Source organism: Mesoplodon mirus, assembly GCF_964341445.2.
Source record: "Mesoplodon mirus genome assembly, chromosome: 7".
NCBI classification, from domain to species: Eukaryota; Metazoa; Chordata; class Mammalia; order Artiodactyla; family Ziphiidae; genus Mesoplodon; species Mesoplodon mirus.
Genome location: NC_138983.1, coordinates 74,044,408 through 74,062,368, shown reverse-complemented (window position 1 = coordinate 74,062,368; position 17,961 = coordinate 74,044,408). Strand labels below are relative to the sequence as shown.

At 43.5% G+C, this 17,961-nt stretch overlaps 1 protein-coding gene across 1 annotated transcript in view; it reads left to right on the top strand.

The window, feature by feature from the left end:
* Nucleotides 1-17,961, top strand: part of LOC309808804 (uncharacterized protein) — a gene marked incomplete at its 5' end in the record, with an annotated part of 116,678 nt that overhangs the window by 97,543 nt on the left and 1,174 nt on the right. Inside the window, one exon of the mRNA XM_082629379.1 lies at nucleotides 9,580-9,718. Within this exon, the coding sequence (XP_082485505.1) occupies nucleotides 9,580-9,718 (139 nt within the window). The remainder of the gene's footprint in view (nucleotides 1-9,579; nucleotides 9,719-17,961) is intronic.

The following is a 17,961-nucleotide window of genomic DNA, read 5'->3' as shown; positions in this document are numbered from 1 at the left end:
ACCACCTGGAGCTGTGTCCACCATGCGCCCTGCACATGGCAGAAAACACCAAATCACTCTAGAGAAATTCTTCCTCATCTCCCTGCTTTTCCATATGGATGGGGGTCAGGAGACAAGAAAAGCTGTGCCAGAAGCAGATCAGTGGAACACTCCTGCATTGCACCCTGCCCCATCCACTTTGCACAGGTCACCTCCACACCACCACGAATCCTGTCTGATTGCTTCTTCACCTGCCAGGCTCTGGGGTGATCAAGGACTGGGAGACAGGCAAGGCTTACTACACAATCACAAGCCAGTCCCCACCTCTCCCCTGGAGCAGTCCTTGGGCCATGTGTTTATGTGAAGGTCACCAGACTAGGAGTCACATCCCAAGTTCCCTAGTCCTGGCTTTTACACCTATTGTTAAGTTATCCTTTCTAAAAGTCAAGAGGTGATGATGTGTAAGCTTATTAAATATAGTATTAAGAGATTCACCTTCCCTGATTTGCTTTACTTCTCTAAGTTTGACCTTCTGTTTTGACCTAAAGGTGGTTTCTCTAGGTCTGTGATCTTAGAGTTGGAATAGGGTAGAGACCCTGGCGTGGGGCCATGGTGAGCTACTGGACCCTTAACTTTTCCTCCCCTTTAGGCCTTTAGATGGTGGTTGTATGTCAGGGGGCTGTTCTTTCAGAACTGCAATTTATGGGAGTCTGGTACCACTTTGCCTCCTTCCTTGGATCCAAGGATTTTTCTACACCTACATCCCACCCTAAATTCACAGTGTTTGACCATCAGATAGTTACTACCCACAGTCACACCCCTATTCCATTCATCCAAAACTCCTTCTCTGGGGTTAACATAGAGTGGAAGGTAGGTGACCCATGAACGCAGCCATTCATTTATATGGGACTGGACTCAACACAGCCCTCAGCAGCCTCCCTGATACTCCCCCCACCTACACACACAGAGCTGGAAATGCCATCCTTGCTGCTGCTCTAAAGTGTAGGAAAAACAGAGGTGGGGGAGGGTGATGCTGTACATTTTATTATGGCTAAGCTAAAAGGGGTTCATAGGGCATACCTCAATCCCAACCTTCATCAGAGAGAGAAGGAACTCTTAAGAGCAGATGTTGTATATTCCCTACCAAGAGATCCAGGGGCAAGATTTCTCCTGTTTCTGAACTCAGAGCCCATACTCTATTCCCCCCAAACTTCCATCCACTTGGCTCTGACACTTCCTGGAGCCTGAATTGGAATGTCCGGCCCTATCGTGTAAACCTATCCACTACAGTTGCATAAAGTTCAAAGTAGCATAGAAGGAGGAGAAAGACTGGTTGAACCAGATCCTTGGGTGTGGGTTTCATAGGTTTTTCCCATCTCATTGCTAGAGTAATTTTGGTCTGTGTAATGACAGTATCATAAGGTGCAATGAAGGGACACGAGACAAGGAGCAAGCTTGTGATGCTACCGTCCACCTCCCTCCATGCCCCTCCCTTCTAGAAGACAAAGTGCACGGCACAGACAGCAGCCATTACACTATGCTTTTATTAGAAAAAAAAAATATATATATATATATATACATGTATTGGGGAACATTAAATACCTTGGACGTGCTAAGGAGAAAATCATTTTCTCTACATGGACTGAATTTTTACTTGGAGACATGTCTTCCTACTAAAGGGAAGACTAAAGAAGGATTTTACTGTCGACCAGGCAAGACACCTCCCCAAAGATGACAATGCCTTGGACAGTGTTGATGGCGGGCTGGGGCACCTGGAATCCTTGGCCCATACTGGCAGGTACTAACTGGAAACAAACTCTTCTTGGGGGGCAAGGATGGGAGGCACCTTAGGCCCAGCTGCTCATCGTCGAACCTTACACTTTTCAAACTATGTTGGTGTCTGACTTCCCTTTCCCTGATAGAACAACTCTGGCCCTTGGAGGTGGCTTTATGACTGCAGGCTGTATAACCCATCATTCTCCGTTGCTCTGGGTAAGAGGTAAGCCTATGGCAGCAGAAACACCCACATACTGGGACTTGGAATTCCAGTTTGTGTTCATTTAACTTTGTGGCATGAAGTCCATGGTGAATTGCTCTTTTTTCTTCTGGGATCTGTCCAACAGCTGTCATGAGTGCCTGACCCTCAGCAGTCTCACTCTTCAAGATTGATCTGCTTTTGACTGATCCGTGACTCTGGGCAGTGGCTGATATGGGCTTGAATTTTTGCAGAGCATCTCGACCATTGACTTTTTTATTGGGGAAAATCCACTTTAAAAATAGCCTCATCCTTTTTCTGAAGAGGCTTTCTGGAGGGCTATGTTTCTTCTCTGGCATGAGCTGGAGACATCTGCTCCCAATAGAGTCTGTTATTCCCCTGACCTGGGCAGGGTGGCTCATACTTCCAGCTTGAGAGGTCCCTAATTCTTTAAACCTTTCTTCATGCTCGCCTGGTTTATGCCTCCTACAGTCCTCTCTTTTGTAAGTAGGGGCAATCATCTTGCTCTGGCTCTTCCATGAGTCTTGGAGTTTTGAAGTTTTGGGCTCCTGCTGCCCTAGGTTGCTCCTTTGGGCTTCCATAAGGCCACTTGGCTCCTGGGAAGCTAACCTGTCTCTGGTGGGGACTCTCTGGGGATGGCACTGAGGCACCTGAGAAGCCAAGTTGTCTGCAGCAAGGAACATGTGTTTGGGAAAGTCCTGAAGCTGGTTGTCTGACTGTACCTTTACTTTGGAGTTAAACTCACTGGCAACCCCCATGTTAAGGCATGGCTCACCTGGATGTTGGAAAACAGACATTCTAGGTAGTAGGAAACGTTTACTGGCCCCTGGCACCTCTAAACTCCTCATATGTACATTTGTGGTTTGGGATTTTGTCAACACTTTGGTTTCCAAGATAACACTAGACTGTGGTTGAAGAGCAGGAGACTCCTTGGCCTCCACAGCCTCCCTGGCCTCTTCACCTCTCAAAGATTGGGATCCTAAGTTCACCTCCATCACTGTTACCCTATGGCAGGGGTCTCCTGAGGCCTGACCACCACTCTCCTCCGTTGGCTCATTCCTGACCATTGCTGAACTTGGACCTGGCTCTAGGCTGTCCCTCTTGACCCATTCCACAGTCTCACTCTTCCAGGTTCTGCCCACAAGGCTGAGTGTGAGGGACTGAGAAGGTGGCCTGCCCTCCTGTCCAGTCAGAGAAGCCTTTGAGGGCCCATGGTAGTCAGCAGATGGAATCGCTCCCAGGGCACTCTGGATTTCCTTACACACAGTTGAGGGGACAAGGAGAGGCCTCTTCAGGGTAGGAACTGACTCTTCTGTTATCACCTTCTCTCCTGAATGAGCCTGAGGAGGTTTCTCCAGGAACTCAGCACACTTGACTGTTGAGTGGGACCCAGACACACAGGTGGCTGAAGGGGAAGAGGCAAACTGCAGAACGGTGGAGGGTTGGAGCTTTTTCCGCTTCAAGAGATTTATGGGCTTGAGGACCTTGAGGGGGAGGGTCCACCTGTGCTTTACCCAAAACCTTCTAATGTGTGCTTCCAGCACCTCTCGAGTGTCTGGATCAAGGAAGGAAACCCTACAGGAGGTGTTCATGCAGGGTTCCCAACCCTTCAAGCAGTATCTTCCACAGGCTCCAGCAGGCACTGCTTTGCACGTCTCACCAGGAGGGTCTTGACATGAGAGCTGATGAAAGTTGCCCTTGCCAGGAAGCCTCCCCAGGCAGCTGTAGGAGAGCAGATGGGGCCAGGATGGCTGGACAGGACAGGCAGGGGTGGGCACCTGCAGCCCAAGAACCCTCCTCTGCCCCCACACTGACTTCATAATGCTCCTGCTCTTCCTCACCCTAGGGCTTTAGCCACGCCCTCCCATGGCTCCCCCTCCCAGGGCTGGGGTCACATTATAGGCTCTGGGAGGAAGGACGACCCAGGAGAGAAGGGGAAAGATTCTTTACCTTTGCAGAAGTGAAACCAGGTTGTGAGTCCCCTCCAGTTCTTCCAGGCAATCTCTGCAAGCTGGAAATCAGGAGACTGGGTCATGGTGGTGAAGGCAGAGGCCTAAGAGTCTTTCAGGAGGCTGAGTGCAATGGCCCTTTAAGGGAAATCTTTGGAGGATTAGACTCTGGAGCCCAAGTATCAGTGTCCAAGGCCACATGTCCCTGACAGTGATGGTAAGTCTCACTTGAAAAGGGTTTGTCCTTTGCAAAGTGCCTTCACGTTAATTAACCCCTGTAGCCCTTACAACTGCCGTGTAGGGGAGAAAGGTCAGTGGTCATCACACAGAGGAATCTGAGCAAAGTTAAACAACTTGTCCACAGTTGGACTTGGAGGTCCCACTTCCCAACCCAGGCACCAATGGTCCACCACAGTCCACACACCCCATTTCTAGGTCCTCATGGCTTCATTCTAAGCACAAATTTCTGGGAAGTATCTGGGCTCTGATCTCCTTCCAACGCGCCTTCCCAAGGCTCTGTTTCCTGAAGAATAAGCTCTGCCACTGGCATCCTCAGAGACCGTGAAGCTGGGCCCTCAGGATTAGGAGAGATGGAAGCTAACTCTCGGGGGCACGCAGGACTGAATGGCAAAGGCTTACCTTTCAAAGATCCACTTTTCTTCCTACTCCTGCTCCTCCCCTTCAGCTCTACTTGATGCTGAGAGAGAAGAAGAAATGAGGGGCTAACACCCAACTCTCACTGTCATCTATCTAGGCAAGCTGTGTTCATGAACAACATGACTTTCTACATTTAACTAAAACTCTGTGGGGTTTTTTCCCCTTTTACTTATTTTTAAAGTGGATAAAAATATTTTCAGTTTTTCTTCTTTGAAGAGTGCAAAGAAGGATTTTTTTTTTTTTTTTTTTTTTGCGGTACGCGGGCCTCTCACTGTTGTGGCCTCTCCCGTTGCGGAGCACAGGCTCCGGACGCACAGGCCCAGCGGCCATGGCTCATGGGCCCAGCCGCGCCGCGGCATGTGGGATCCTCCCGGACCGGGGCACGAACCCACGTCCCCTGCATTGGCAGGCGGACTCTCAACCACTGCACCACCAGGGTAGCCCAAGAAGGATTTTTTAAGTTTTAATCACCATAGATTTCTTCTGTCACTGTTCCTCTGATCAAGAAACACACACATTCTCAGACCTAAATGCCCACGTGAGCTTTGTCAGATAGGATTCTGCTTCCCAAGGCCAGACCTCCACTCCAGCCTCTTCTCTCAGGCTCTCAGGGGCTCAGCATTGCCCTTAGATCAGCCCCAACACAGAGGAAGGTCTCACTTGAGACACCCGCTGTGGGAAGGTGGCTGGTGAACCAGGGCTCAGGGGTCAGCCTTCCTGCAGAGATTGAACTCTTAGTAATCCAGTCCTTAACCATTAGTCACTGCATTGGGGACTTGCCCTGGAGCCCTCTACCATACCTGAACTCCTGGTCTACGATCTTAGGCTAGAAATCCTCATGCCCACTCTAACCCCTCTCTGGCCTGGCTTTTCCCTAGAAGGATGATGTTCTCTACTTTTCTGAGAGTTCCCATCTCAGGAGTCTCTCTAGGTGGTTTAGAAAAGTGGAAATAAGAATAAGAAAAAAAGAGATAATCTCTGCTGGGATTAAGCCAAAGGTTTCTTACCTTCCTGATGTTTCTATGTTTCCTAGGTGGTGCTAAGAATGGATTACTCTGGAAGCAGGGGAGTAACATTAGGAAGAGCCCCAGTCCACACAGGAACCCAAGGATGATATCAATCACCCAGGAAGTTGGGCTGGATCTCAGCCAGATAGCAACCGTGTTTTTCAAAGAAAAGAGATTCTCCATCTTCTGAACTGCATTGCTGCCCTCAGGCAACAGAGCACTGGGAGTTCACTTGATGGCAGAACCCCAGGCCTGCATCACAGAGCTGTGGCCTTGTCACAAAGGGCTCCTGAGTGTGGGGGAGGGGCAATAAGAGAAAGAGGCTGAATCACTGCCCTTCCTTCCCATCCAGACCCACAGACACCTGCACCCTCCTGGGGCTTCCAGATCCCTCCTTCCAACTACTCTCATCCTGTCAGAGAGACCTTAGTCAATTTTCTGTTCATTCCATCTGGAACCTGGTTCCTTCATCCATTAGAGACCTTTACTTGAGGCCCACCAACTTGATAACTCTTGAACATCTTAAGCTGACCCTGGAAGACTGGCTGTTTCACAGACATTTTTACTCAGGATTTCCTTTGTCCTCAGCTCCAACTTTCCCACGTCATGTTTGTGTCTTGTGTACACCCAGGGATAGAACTTGAATTTCTTTTACACTTATTTAGTTTTGTGAATTTTGAATAGTGTATGTTTTGCCTCATTTTCTATCAGAGGGAACTACACACAAAAATTAAAATAATTTATTTTTCAAAATTCATAAGTATGAAAGAATTATAAATAGTTATATAATAGGGAAGAACAAATCTGACTCCACATCAGATCTTTTTTACTTTAATCTTTATGCTTTGTTGCCTGAGCTAACTCTGTCCATCCCTGTGACCCAGGCTGGCTCTGCACTTTTTGTAAAACAATGTTGCCTAGAGCCTGAAATATACAGGATAGCCTATTTCTAAGGCTCTGACTTTTAAGAGCCCATTCCTGGAGATAAAAAGTTGCAGAACAGAAAATAATAATTGTTTTGTTGGAGGTTTACAGGAACACGTGACCTGACCAGGATCTGACCCATCTGGCCAGCTGCTAGAACAAAGGATCCAACACCAAGATATTTGCAACAATTAGCCATGCCCCTCCCTCACCTTGCCTTTAAAAAGGCTTTGCTGAAAGCCTTCAGGGAGTTTGGGGTTTTTCCTGGGCATGAGCCACGTGTCTTCTTGCATGGCACTGTGTAAACCTTTCTCTGCTCCAAACTCTGATGTTTCAGTATTTAGCCTCACTGTGCATCAGGCACACAGACTTGCATCTGGTAACAGTTAAACCTTCAAATGATATTTTTGTAAGTTTGTAGTGTTTATAACTCTGGAGTTAGTAAATCTTTAAACTGCACAAAAACTTTTGGGACACACTGCAAACACGCACACACACACGTACTCATTTTCCTTAACCAATCTAGTACTTTCAAATCCAATAATCCATAATTTTCTACTTAAAAAAATCTTTCATATGTTGTCTCAACCCAACTTCTTAGTTTGCAACGATAAGACAGTCCCCACTCTCCAGATAAATTTTGAATCCATTAGGGCTGCTCTAACAATATACCATAGACTGGGTAGATTAAAGACAACAGACATTTATTATCACAGTTCTGGAGGCTGGGAAGCCCAAGATCAAGTCACCAGTATGGCCACCTCATAGTGAGAGCTCTCTTCTTGGTTCACAGCTGGAGCCTTCTCTCTGTATCCTCATATGATGGGAGGAGGCTAGAGATATCTCTGGAGTCTCTTTTATAAGGCACTAATCCCATTCATGAAAGCTCATAAGCACTTTTGCATGGCCCGGCCTCCTATCTTTAAGAGGTAGGATTTCAACATGTAAATTTTGAGAGAACACTAACATTCAGATATGTGCACTCATTCTATACCCGGAAGCTAGGAATGGGTTAGGGTGAGCCAAGGTCCTGACCCTAAAGGGCTGTAGGGTGAAGAGTAGGACTAGGGGTCAAACCCTTGGGGCTGAGCCAGGTCTTGAGCAGCCTCTTCAGATATCCCTAGTGTGTTATGTATGTATTCTCTTTTCTGAGTGTGCCTTGCCTTTCCTGCCCCATCCTCCCAGGCCCCTGAAGCTTCAAGTCCAGCCTGAACCATATAGAAAGGGAGCTTTGAGTCTTACACAAAACTCCCTTATGACACCACTTCCTACCCCTTAGCAGTAACACAAGATTCACTGAAGGATTCACATGGTAAATATGTCTTAATGCCCCATGAGGGCTTTAAAATAATGTGTATTCTCTGCTTGTTGGTCATAATTTTATACAGTTTTAGTGGGAACGTGGGCATGTGAGTTTATTTGGCTATATTGCCATGAATGTGCACTTTCACAAACATATCTCCTACATCTACTATTTTTCCTACAGTCTTTTCCTCCCATATGATAGTCTCACCTTAATTCCACCTTTTATCAAAATTTAGACTTAGGTCTGTCACCATGTGGACATGCTTTGTAACAAAATAGCTTCAACCGAGGAGGTCAGTGGAAGGCCTGGACCAGCTATCTTGGTTCCATGATAGTAAGCAAAGGATCGCAAACTCCCATGTTAAGCTTAAGCAGAAAGCAAAGTTTAGTTAAGCATAGGTACACTCTCAGAGAGGGAGAGAGAGAAGGAGAGAGAAAGAGCAGGCTGTTTCTGAGAACAGGCTATTTCAGCGAAGTGAAGCAAGCCCAAAGCAAAGTATATCGAAGCAAAGGTACACTCTCGGGGTGGGGGGGGATGGGTGTACTGTTTCTGCAAATTGAAAGCAGCATTCCTATAAAGGCTTACGAGCGCTTTTAAGGAGCATTTTGCAGAGAGGTGGGGGTGAGTGACAAGGATCATTATTTGATTGACAGTCCTGAGCTATGGAACAAGTTTTCTGCTGCGCATGCTCTCATCCTTGAATCCCCAAGAAATGCCTACTGGGTGGGGGGAGGGGCAAAACCACATGTAATTTATTGTAATTATGGTATAATGAGTTTGGATTTACTGTAGGTTATACGCCTGTCTGGTCTGGGCATGCACAGCCTGGAGAAGTCCCTTGTGTTACTGTGCCTCTTTTTAACAGGATAAGCTGCCCACCACCCGACCATAGTTTCTCCCGTTCTGGGTGGAGTCAAGGGAGAGTCCCCAGATGGCTGGGTGTGACTCAATTTCTTCTTCTTGTCTTTCTCACCACTGTCACCTCCTTGCTGCTAATGTCTGACTAACTACCTAACAGGTCTTCCTTGCATTCATATTTGCTCTCTAAATTTTCTCTATTACTTTATTTTCAATATGTTTTGTTTGATGGGGTTTTTTTTTTGAAATTTAAAAATCTTATGATAACATTTACCTTGATTTATTTAATTATTGTTCTACTGTTATTGATTTCTGCCATCTTATTTTATGCTTTATTTTCTACATTTTCTTTATTGTTTCTTTTTTTCCCTTCTTTGGCATCTTCCATTTTACAGGTCAAGGGTACTTATGTTTGTTTGACATTTGGGAATTTTTAGTATTGTAATGGTTTTATATCTTGAATTATGTTAATTTTCTCAATTTCTTACCCGTGGATGAAAAATGTTCCCTGCCATATCAGTAGACAAAGGATGTTGCAGTCATCAAGTCAGACGTCAAAGCAGGAACCCTCAACTGTGCACCTTGAGGGGATTCGGGATGGAGAAAAACAGGGTACTGGTTCTAGAGTTAAGGTGCATATCAAAGGAATGATTTCACGGAGCCCAGATTCTTTCATCTTCTCATACATAGAAAAATGCTAAAGTCCTTAACTTGAGAGGTCTAGTTTTCTTTAATTAATAGTAATCTTTTGATGTTCTGACTACCTGGTTTTTCTTGACTGCTCCCTTAGGTCTTCTGAGCAGTTCCTCAGAGTGATCTGACAGGCTGTGTTCTGGGCTTAAGTCCTCAGAAAATCTGCCAAATAAAACATAATTCTCCTTTTGGGTTGTGCATATTTTTCAGTCAGCAGTCTTGGCAACCAATGAAGGGGCCCAGAGCAGACTTTTCTTCTTTGCCTGAACTCTATGAGGATCCAGAGTCCTGGCACCAGCAGAGGCTTCTTGGGCCTGTCCGCTTTCTCAGAGAGTCCAGACGAATTTGGGTGAGTATCTCCTGGTTCTTGGATCTCCAGTTTTGGTTGATGATCCTAAGTTTTATTCAGTGGTGTTAAACTCTTCTCTTGAGTAGTAGGTTATCCTTGAAACTTGGTTTCAAGAAGAAGTACCTGGGTCATCCTCAGTGAAAGACACTGGGAAGATTTTTACTCAGTTTAAACACTGAGAGCTTAACCTCGGTAGAAAAACACTGGGAAGACTTTTGCTCAAGTGGGTTAGCCTCACTTAAAAGACACTGGGAAGATCTTGCTCAGTTTAGACACTGCGTGGTTTATCCTCAGTTGAAAGACTCTGAGGTGAAAGGTGCTCAGGTGAAAGACACTGAGTAAAAGTTGGACTGGGTAATTAGGTGGAAGACTAACCTGTCTTCCTTGAATTGGCTACTTTAATAGAGTTTGTCAAAATAAAAGTGATCTTCACAAATTGAACTCAGAATGGGGAACTTAGCTTTCAATACAAAAGGAAAAGGAACAACAACAGATTTCCAGCTTCCAACGGATATCCTGGCCAGGTTTATGTCCATACAAAATTTACATTTACAAGTGCTTACTTTCTTGGGACTTAAAGAAAATCTTGCCCTAAAAATGACTAAGATAGGACTCTTTTATTGCATATGCAGTTAAGTTATAAAAAGCTGGCTTGATAAAAACATCTTTTCAGAATTCTGACTTCAAAAAAACAAAAGGCTTTCTAGGGGAAACTTGCATTTCTCTTCCTGTGTCTTTGAAACGTTAAGTGTTCTGATATTCTTCAGTGTGTGTGTGTGTGTGTGTGTGTGTGTGTGTGTGTGTGTGTGTGTCTTGAGAACTTGGTCACTACCATCCAAAAGTACTTATATGGTGTACATTTGCCAATTTCCTCACGTCCATTGTGAAAGGAGTTCCCTATTCCTAAGAAAACGGACCTATGTCCAACTGACACAGAAGATGGAGATTTATCCCAGTGCATTTATATATGTATATCTATTAAATTTATGTATATATATATAATGCCTAATGGAAACATCTCAGATGTTCTATTTGGTATTTTTCTATAATTTTACTTATAAAATTGTGACCATTTTTTAACTCAAAAAAGGAGAACCTTAAAAATTAATTAAGAAGACATCCTCAGTAGTCTAAGGTTCAGAGTGACTTGGCAGAGAAAATTGCTGAATGGTTAGATAATAGTGCTGGTATGCTTGGCTATTGTAACACTTTACATTTGAGTTTCTCTTCCTTGAAATTACAAGAACTATATGACTCTAGAGAAAGATTGATAATTAGGAATATTCTGCTTGCTTTATTTTATTTATTTTTTTGTTGTTGTTGTTGCGGTACGCGGGCCTCTCACTGCTGCGGCCTCTCCCGTTGCGGAGCACAGGCTCCGGACGCGCAGGCCCAGCGGCCATGGCCCACGGACCCAGCCGCTCCGCGGCATGTGGGATCCTCCCGGACCGGGGCACGAACCCGTGTCCCCTGCATCGGCAGGCGGACTCCCAACCACTGTGCCACCAGGGAAGCCCCTCTGCTTGCTTTTCATAGAGCCTGTTGAAGAACATTTTAATTATTCGCAGGTCATAGGAAGGAACCTTCATGATCTAAGTTTTGAACAAGTAGTGTGGCAACACAAAGCTATGACTTAAAAAGGAAATTTGAAATGACCTATTTCTTTTGGCACCTCAATCCAGATATCTGTCAGTAAAATGAGTCACTTTTCAGTCAAATGGGTGGTCAGCAATATAATTTTTTATTGGGAAGCTGAAAGACACCATTGCCAAGCAGAGCACCTGCCGTGTTCACATCTATATTTGAGCATCTTTCGTTTTCCCAAGGGGTGCAAGTGAAGAGAAGGCAGGCAGAGAAATGCACTTGAATAAAGCTTTTCAAGATGGATAGAACAGAGAGCATTCCCAGAGGCGGGTCAAGTTCAACCCAAGAACAACTCTCTTAGTGCTTTCACATCTAGGTAAAATACAAGACCAGTAGTAACTCAGCTCTCAAATCAGTGCTGAAATCCAGCAGAAGGTTGTTAATATTGATACGGTTAACATACATCAAATAGGATTACTGAATTTTCTGAATCCAACTGAACTCCCAGGATTGTTTGGTTTCAAAGGCTGTTGGGCTCAAGACGCATTTGGTTTTAAATAATCCTTCCTAAAATGTTCAGCTTTCAGTCTAATATGATTGAAACCCAGCTTGAGTGTGTCTTATAATACACTGGACTGGAAAGACTATGGGCATTGAATTATTCAAGACATGGCAGGCGAAGGAGTGATATGTGGAGAGGATGTGATCATAGAAATGAGTGAGACTTGATATGTCTTGTCATCTCATTTGATTTACCTGTTAGAACTCTTCCAAATATTAGAGGAAAGAAATCAATATCAATTTTCACCTGTCACGTTCCACACTTCAATGATGAATGAATGTCAAATTTGACCACAGTTTTCTGTACCACCTGCTCTGAAATAATATTTCTGGGCCTTTATTAAAAAGGTAAAATTTTCATTGAATTTCCAAATATGATTCTGCAGTGGCTAATTCAGCTTCTTTTATTAGTAAGCAAGTTCTGATGAGTAATACTAATTTAATAAGCCTGCATGTGAGGTTAAAGTGTAAACTATTCCCGCCGAAGGTGATGAGATATGACTGTGATGTGGTGGTAGGGCACTCACCTTCCTGAACGAACCCTGCGAGCGCACAGTTCTTGGGAGAAACCAGTACAAATCTGATATCATTTTGCATGTCTCCTGTAGTAGTGGAATGCACACACATACAAACATGATCATGGGTGAAAAAACACACATGCGCACCTTAGAGGCTTACATTAATTTCTGAATATAGTTCTCTGGAAAGAAAAAGCTTTACTGATGATTTGTATTTTTATAGTTTATTGTTTTATCCATACTAAAACACTTCATGAAATCACTTCCTGTTTTGTTGTCCATGGAATCCTTTCCATTTTGAGATGCTAAATATAAATCGAAATAGTGATTATAGTCCTTGGCCATGAAAGACTAAGTTACAGAGAACCCGGTGACTGGAGGTCAGAGCTGCCACGGAATTATTCTCTGCTCCAGAGACCATCAGAATATCACTGTGTACCCACTTAAGGATAGAATGCTGCTATTGAGAAACGAGCTCTCTTTTATTTCTACTAAAAGGAGAGAACAGTAGGGGACCTTGGCTGCGCCAGTGTATGAGACTTTCTCTGTTTTGGACAATAAGCCAAAAACAATACATGAAATAGCCTCACGCCTTTTATCGTTTGTACCCAGCTCCTTCCTGTATTGCTCCTGATCCATTACACTTACATCAAGAGTTGCTTGAACATTTTGACAGTTATGTTCCCCATACCCTGAAAGGGTTACTGAGATAAAGCTATTTCAAAAATACTCCCTCCAAATTTTTTCAGGGTGGCATCAATGAAAGTAACTTAGAGGAAAAAAACTTGAGTTCCTGGCCTACCACTCTAAGGCCAGGCAAGCATAAACCTTCATAGCAAAACCTAAGTTTGCTCCCAGTTGAGAATTTGGTTTCCACAGTCTTATATAAAAAGTATATGGAGACTTTAATTCCCTATAAGCCCTTTCCAAAGAGTGAATACAGTTCATCACTCGTAAGAGATGATGAAAGTTACAATTTTGTTGAATAGGTGGAATATATATTACATATAATATACATATTTATTTTATATATATATATATAATATATATATAAAGTTACTATTCAGAGTCCTAAAACATGGATTTTTCTTACTTACCAAGAATGAACAGTAACTTGATCTCTAAACAATAAAGCACCTGGTCATAACAGAATCATAACAAATATTTGATATCAGAATGAATTCACTGTTCAGGTGTAAAGAGGGAATAGCTTCAGTTTTCCTCTTTCGTGCACCCCATTATTGCATCCTGGACAGAGGGGATTTTCTTGATTTTAATCTAAAGGAGAAATGGTCACTTTTGTTGAGCTGGAAATTGACCACCTCAGTAGGCAGAGGCACTGTTTTTATTTGGCTGAATTCATGTTTCTAGTGATAATTCAAGGTGTAATAGGGTTTTCTCAGCCACTCCAAAATCTGAAAATGATAAGCATCTCACCTGAGTTTCAGGATGGCCCATTACCTATTCTGTGGAAAGGATATTCAAAATACCATGCTTCATCAATGTCTTCTTTGACTTATTAATGAATGGACAACTACTGAGTTAAGACAGTGTCTTATCCTTGCTTCAAAAAAATAAAAACAAAAAACCCCCACAAACACAAAAAAACTGTTAACAATGAAAACTTATTATGCCAGGCCTTAGTATGGCCTGACTTGGAAATTTAGTTTCAGAGGCTTTTGTGAATATACCAAGGAAAGAGGACCTAGGTGTATCTTACTCCCACAGGCCGCCAATAAATATTTGCTTAAGGGACAAAAAATTAATATATAGTATAGGAGAGAACCTGACAGATGCTTAACATGATTGAGTGATAGCAATGCCCAAACTCATCTGTGATCAAACACTATGAAAGTATCCTCCTAAGGATAAACTTATTACAAATAAGAAGTGAAAATTCAATTATGCAGATACTTTCAGTGTCAGCTCTGATATGCAAAAAGCATGGAAGTTGTCACTGTATCTTGTCCTTACAAGATAATGCTGTACAAAATGAAAATCAGTGACTTTTCTCAGACGTGATTAATAAAACATGTAACTATGAAAGAATTTTCAAACGGTAATTATGTATGTGTATATATGTGTCTCTGAAAAATCTGTGTCAAAGAAAACTGAGGCTATCAGTATAAACTTCTTTAACTTCTATCTCTTCTTACCTTTATTTCCTCCCAAACTTACCAGTATCCATCCAGCTCGAAGGATACAAGTGATTTTTATATACTGTGCAAGGGTTTTTCTTCTTATTCATATGTCCATGTTTCCCCAATTCTCTAAATTATTATCTACATCTTCAGGATCTCCTTTATTGGTTCCTTCATTTCAACATATAAAATAGAAGTCCTCATTCTAAAAAATTCTTTTTTGCTAATTATTTTCTCTTTTCATCCAAACTCCTTGAGAGTAGCCTATTCCCACTGTCCTCACGAGCCCCGCCTGGCCCCGACAGGCAGCCCTACACCCTCAGTTTATTGCCATCTGGCTTTTTGTCCACCACTTCACTGAACTGCTCTAAGGTCACTGGGGACCTAACTGCCCAAATCCAATGGACATTCACATTCTCTGAAGGATGACACTGTCATCTACTTCCTCCTTCTTGAAACTCTATCACCTCTCTCCTTCCCAGAATTCTTTCTCTGCTTATTACTTAAACGTTGTCAGTACTCACAATTCTCTGAAATCTCATCCATTTTCATGATTTTAATGACTGCTATGTGCTGGTGACATTCAAATTTTTATCTTTCCATGTCTTCACGTGCATGTCCAGTTATCTACCAGTTTGTCTTCGGAATTCTACAGGTGCTTTCAAATTCTACATGTCCAGAACTAAAGTCTTTTCCCCACTTCAGTTCTTTATCCCCTATTTCCAAACTCAATGATACCACCACCCAACCTTAGTCACACAGATGGGGGTTCAGCCTCCGCCTCCTACTTCTTCCTTACTTCCCAAGGTCAAGTCTTGCTGGTAATTTCCTAAATACAATTAGAACTTATTTCCTCCCTTCATCTATACCTTATTTCAGACCCCTTTCTTCTTGCTATTACCTGGTCTAGAAGTTACGAAATTGCTGTTTGGTGGAACCAGTTGTTAGACATTCTATTGAAAAAGGACTCTAGGGTCAAATAGCTTTGAGGATGGCTGTGTACCATACGCCTGCTGTGACGATCCAGAATGAACATTAGCCTACAGCAGCCCCGAGAAGCTGTACAGTAAAGGAACCTGATTAACTTTACTTAAGCCAGGTTCTCCCTTCTGCCGGCCTATAAACCTTTCAGTAGGGACAGGAGAGGAGGTGGCAGCGTGAAAATCCCACTTGAAAATATAAAGCACTGCTCCTCAGAAGAGTGGGGCATAATTATCTCCAGGCTTCTTCAGAGTCCTCATCCATACTGACGTCAGTGGTCTAAAATGCCACCTGAACTTGTCCTTTCCATTCTTAGCTATTTTCTGAGGAAACCAGCTCCCCACACATGGATGGTTAAGACCTGCTCTCCTCCTCCTCGCTGCCTCCTTTAGGGGCACTTGCCGCTGCCTGGGGACACTGCACTGCTCCTCCAGAGCCTGTGCCTGTGGCTCTGTGACACACCCCTCGCACACTCACGGCTCTGGACTTCCGCTGTCCACTCTGCCTTGAGTATCCTTGCCTTTCACCGGCTGACTCACCAGTTTCTCACGAGTCCTTTAAGACTTAGCTTAGGGACTGCCTCTTTTGATGACTTTTCTTTGCCTCACGGCTCCCCCTCTTCTTCCACAAACACTGACTAAACGCCCTGAATATGCCCGTCACAGCAGGTCACGTGCAGGATGAGACATCTGCTGTGCGTCTTCCCCTCTCACTCCACTGCTAAAGGGCCAACACTACATCTTGCTCGTTGTTTCACTCCTCTAACACTCAACCCATGACTAAGGAACTAACTAGTACTGTAGTAGCCCTCTTAGTAACAATCAGGCAGGACCTTCTACCAGAAATCTGACACTCCAGCTTTTCTCTGATCTCACCTTTCACTCTGATTGAACTAAAGACTTATCTGTGCATGTTTTACCAGGGAGACATCATTTAATCCAGAGATGTGTCATCACATACTCTTACATACTCTGCCATTTAAAAGTTCTGCTCAGATGGGGGAAGGAGACAGGTGTGCTTTCTGACAGCCCCACTGTTTTTGCACTTCTACTGGTCACTGGCTTCTCTCAGTGCCTTCCTTAAACCCTTCTTCTCTTAACAAGGAAACAGGATAACAAAGTAATTAAGAGCCTGGGTACAGCCTATGTGTGAACAGAAACATAGCCAAGGACATAGAGAATAGACTGGCGGTTGCCAAGGAGGAGGGGGTGGGAGAGGGTTGGATTGGGAGTTTGGGATCAGCAGATGCAAACTGGTGTATATACAGGATGGAGAAACAAAAAGGTCCTACATGGGACTTCCCTGGTGGCGCAGTGGTTAAGAATACGCCTGCCAATGCAGGGGACATGGGTTCAAGCCCTGGTCCGGGAAGATCCCACATGCCAGAGAGCAACTAAGCCGGATGTCACAACTACTGAAGTCCAGGCACCTAGAGCCCGTGCTCTGCAACAAGAGAAGCCACCACAATGAGAAGCATGTGCACCTCAACTAGAGGAAGCCCGCGTGCAGCAACAAAGGCCAAACACAGCCAAAAATAAATACATACATGCATTTATTTTTAAAAAGTGCATGTATTTAAAAAAACCCCAAAAAGGTCCTACTGTAGAGCACAGGGAACTATATTCTATATCCTGTGATAAACCATAATGGAAAAGAATATGAAAAAGAATGTACATAAATGTGTAACTGAGTCACTTTCCTGTACAGCAGTAATTAACACAACACTGTAATTCAAGTGTATGTCAATAAAAAATAAAATTTAAAAAAATTGCCAGAAAAATAGTCACGTAAGGGGAACTTCCCTGGTGGTCCAGTGGTTAAGACTTTGCCTTCCAATGGAGGGGGTGAGGGTTCAATCCCTGGTCGGGGAGCTAAGATCCCACATGCCTTGAGGCCAAAAAACCAAAATATAAAACAGAAGCAATACTGTAACAAATGCAATAAACACTTTAAAAATGCTTGACATCAGAAAAAATCTTTAAAGAAAAAATTCACATAAATCAGAAACAAATGAAAGATAATAAAGTCCATACATTAAAAAAAAAAAGAGCATGGGTTCGGGTCACATTGCAACTTCCCACTTACTTATAGCTGTGTAATTCTGGGCAACTCACATAATGTCTCCTCAGACTGTTCATCTATAAAATGGGGATGGTAAGAGTTCCCTACCTCAGAGCGTTGCTGTAATCCATAAACACGCTTAAGTGCCTTGGTAAATGTTTGAGGCTCTCTGGTTATTATGAATTAAAATATGTCAATGGCTTCTGGCCGTGTGATTTATATAATAGTTTGATGTTTAACCAAATGGTAAAATTATTCCATTTATTATTCCCATCTCTTTTTAACCCTTAGCCTGCTTTGTTGTTTATGTTTTCTGCCACCACAGAGTGCTAGTTCCAGGAGAGTAAAGGCTTTATTTTGTTCACTGCTGAAAGCAACAGCACCCAGAAAAGTACTG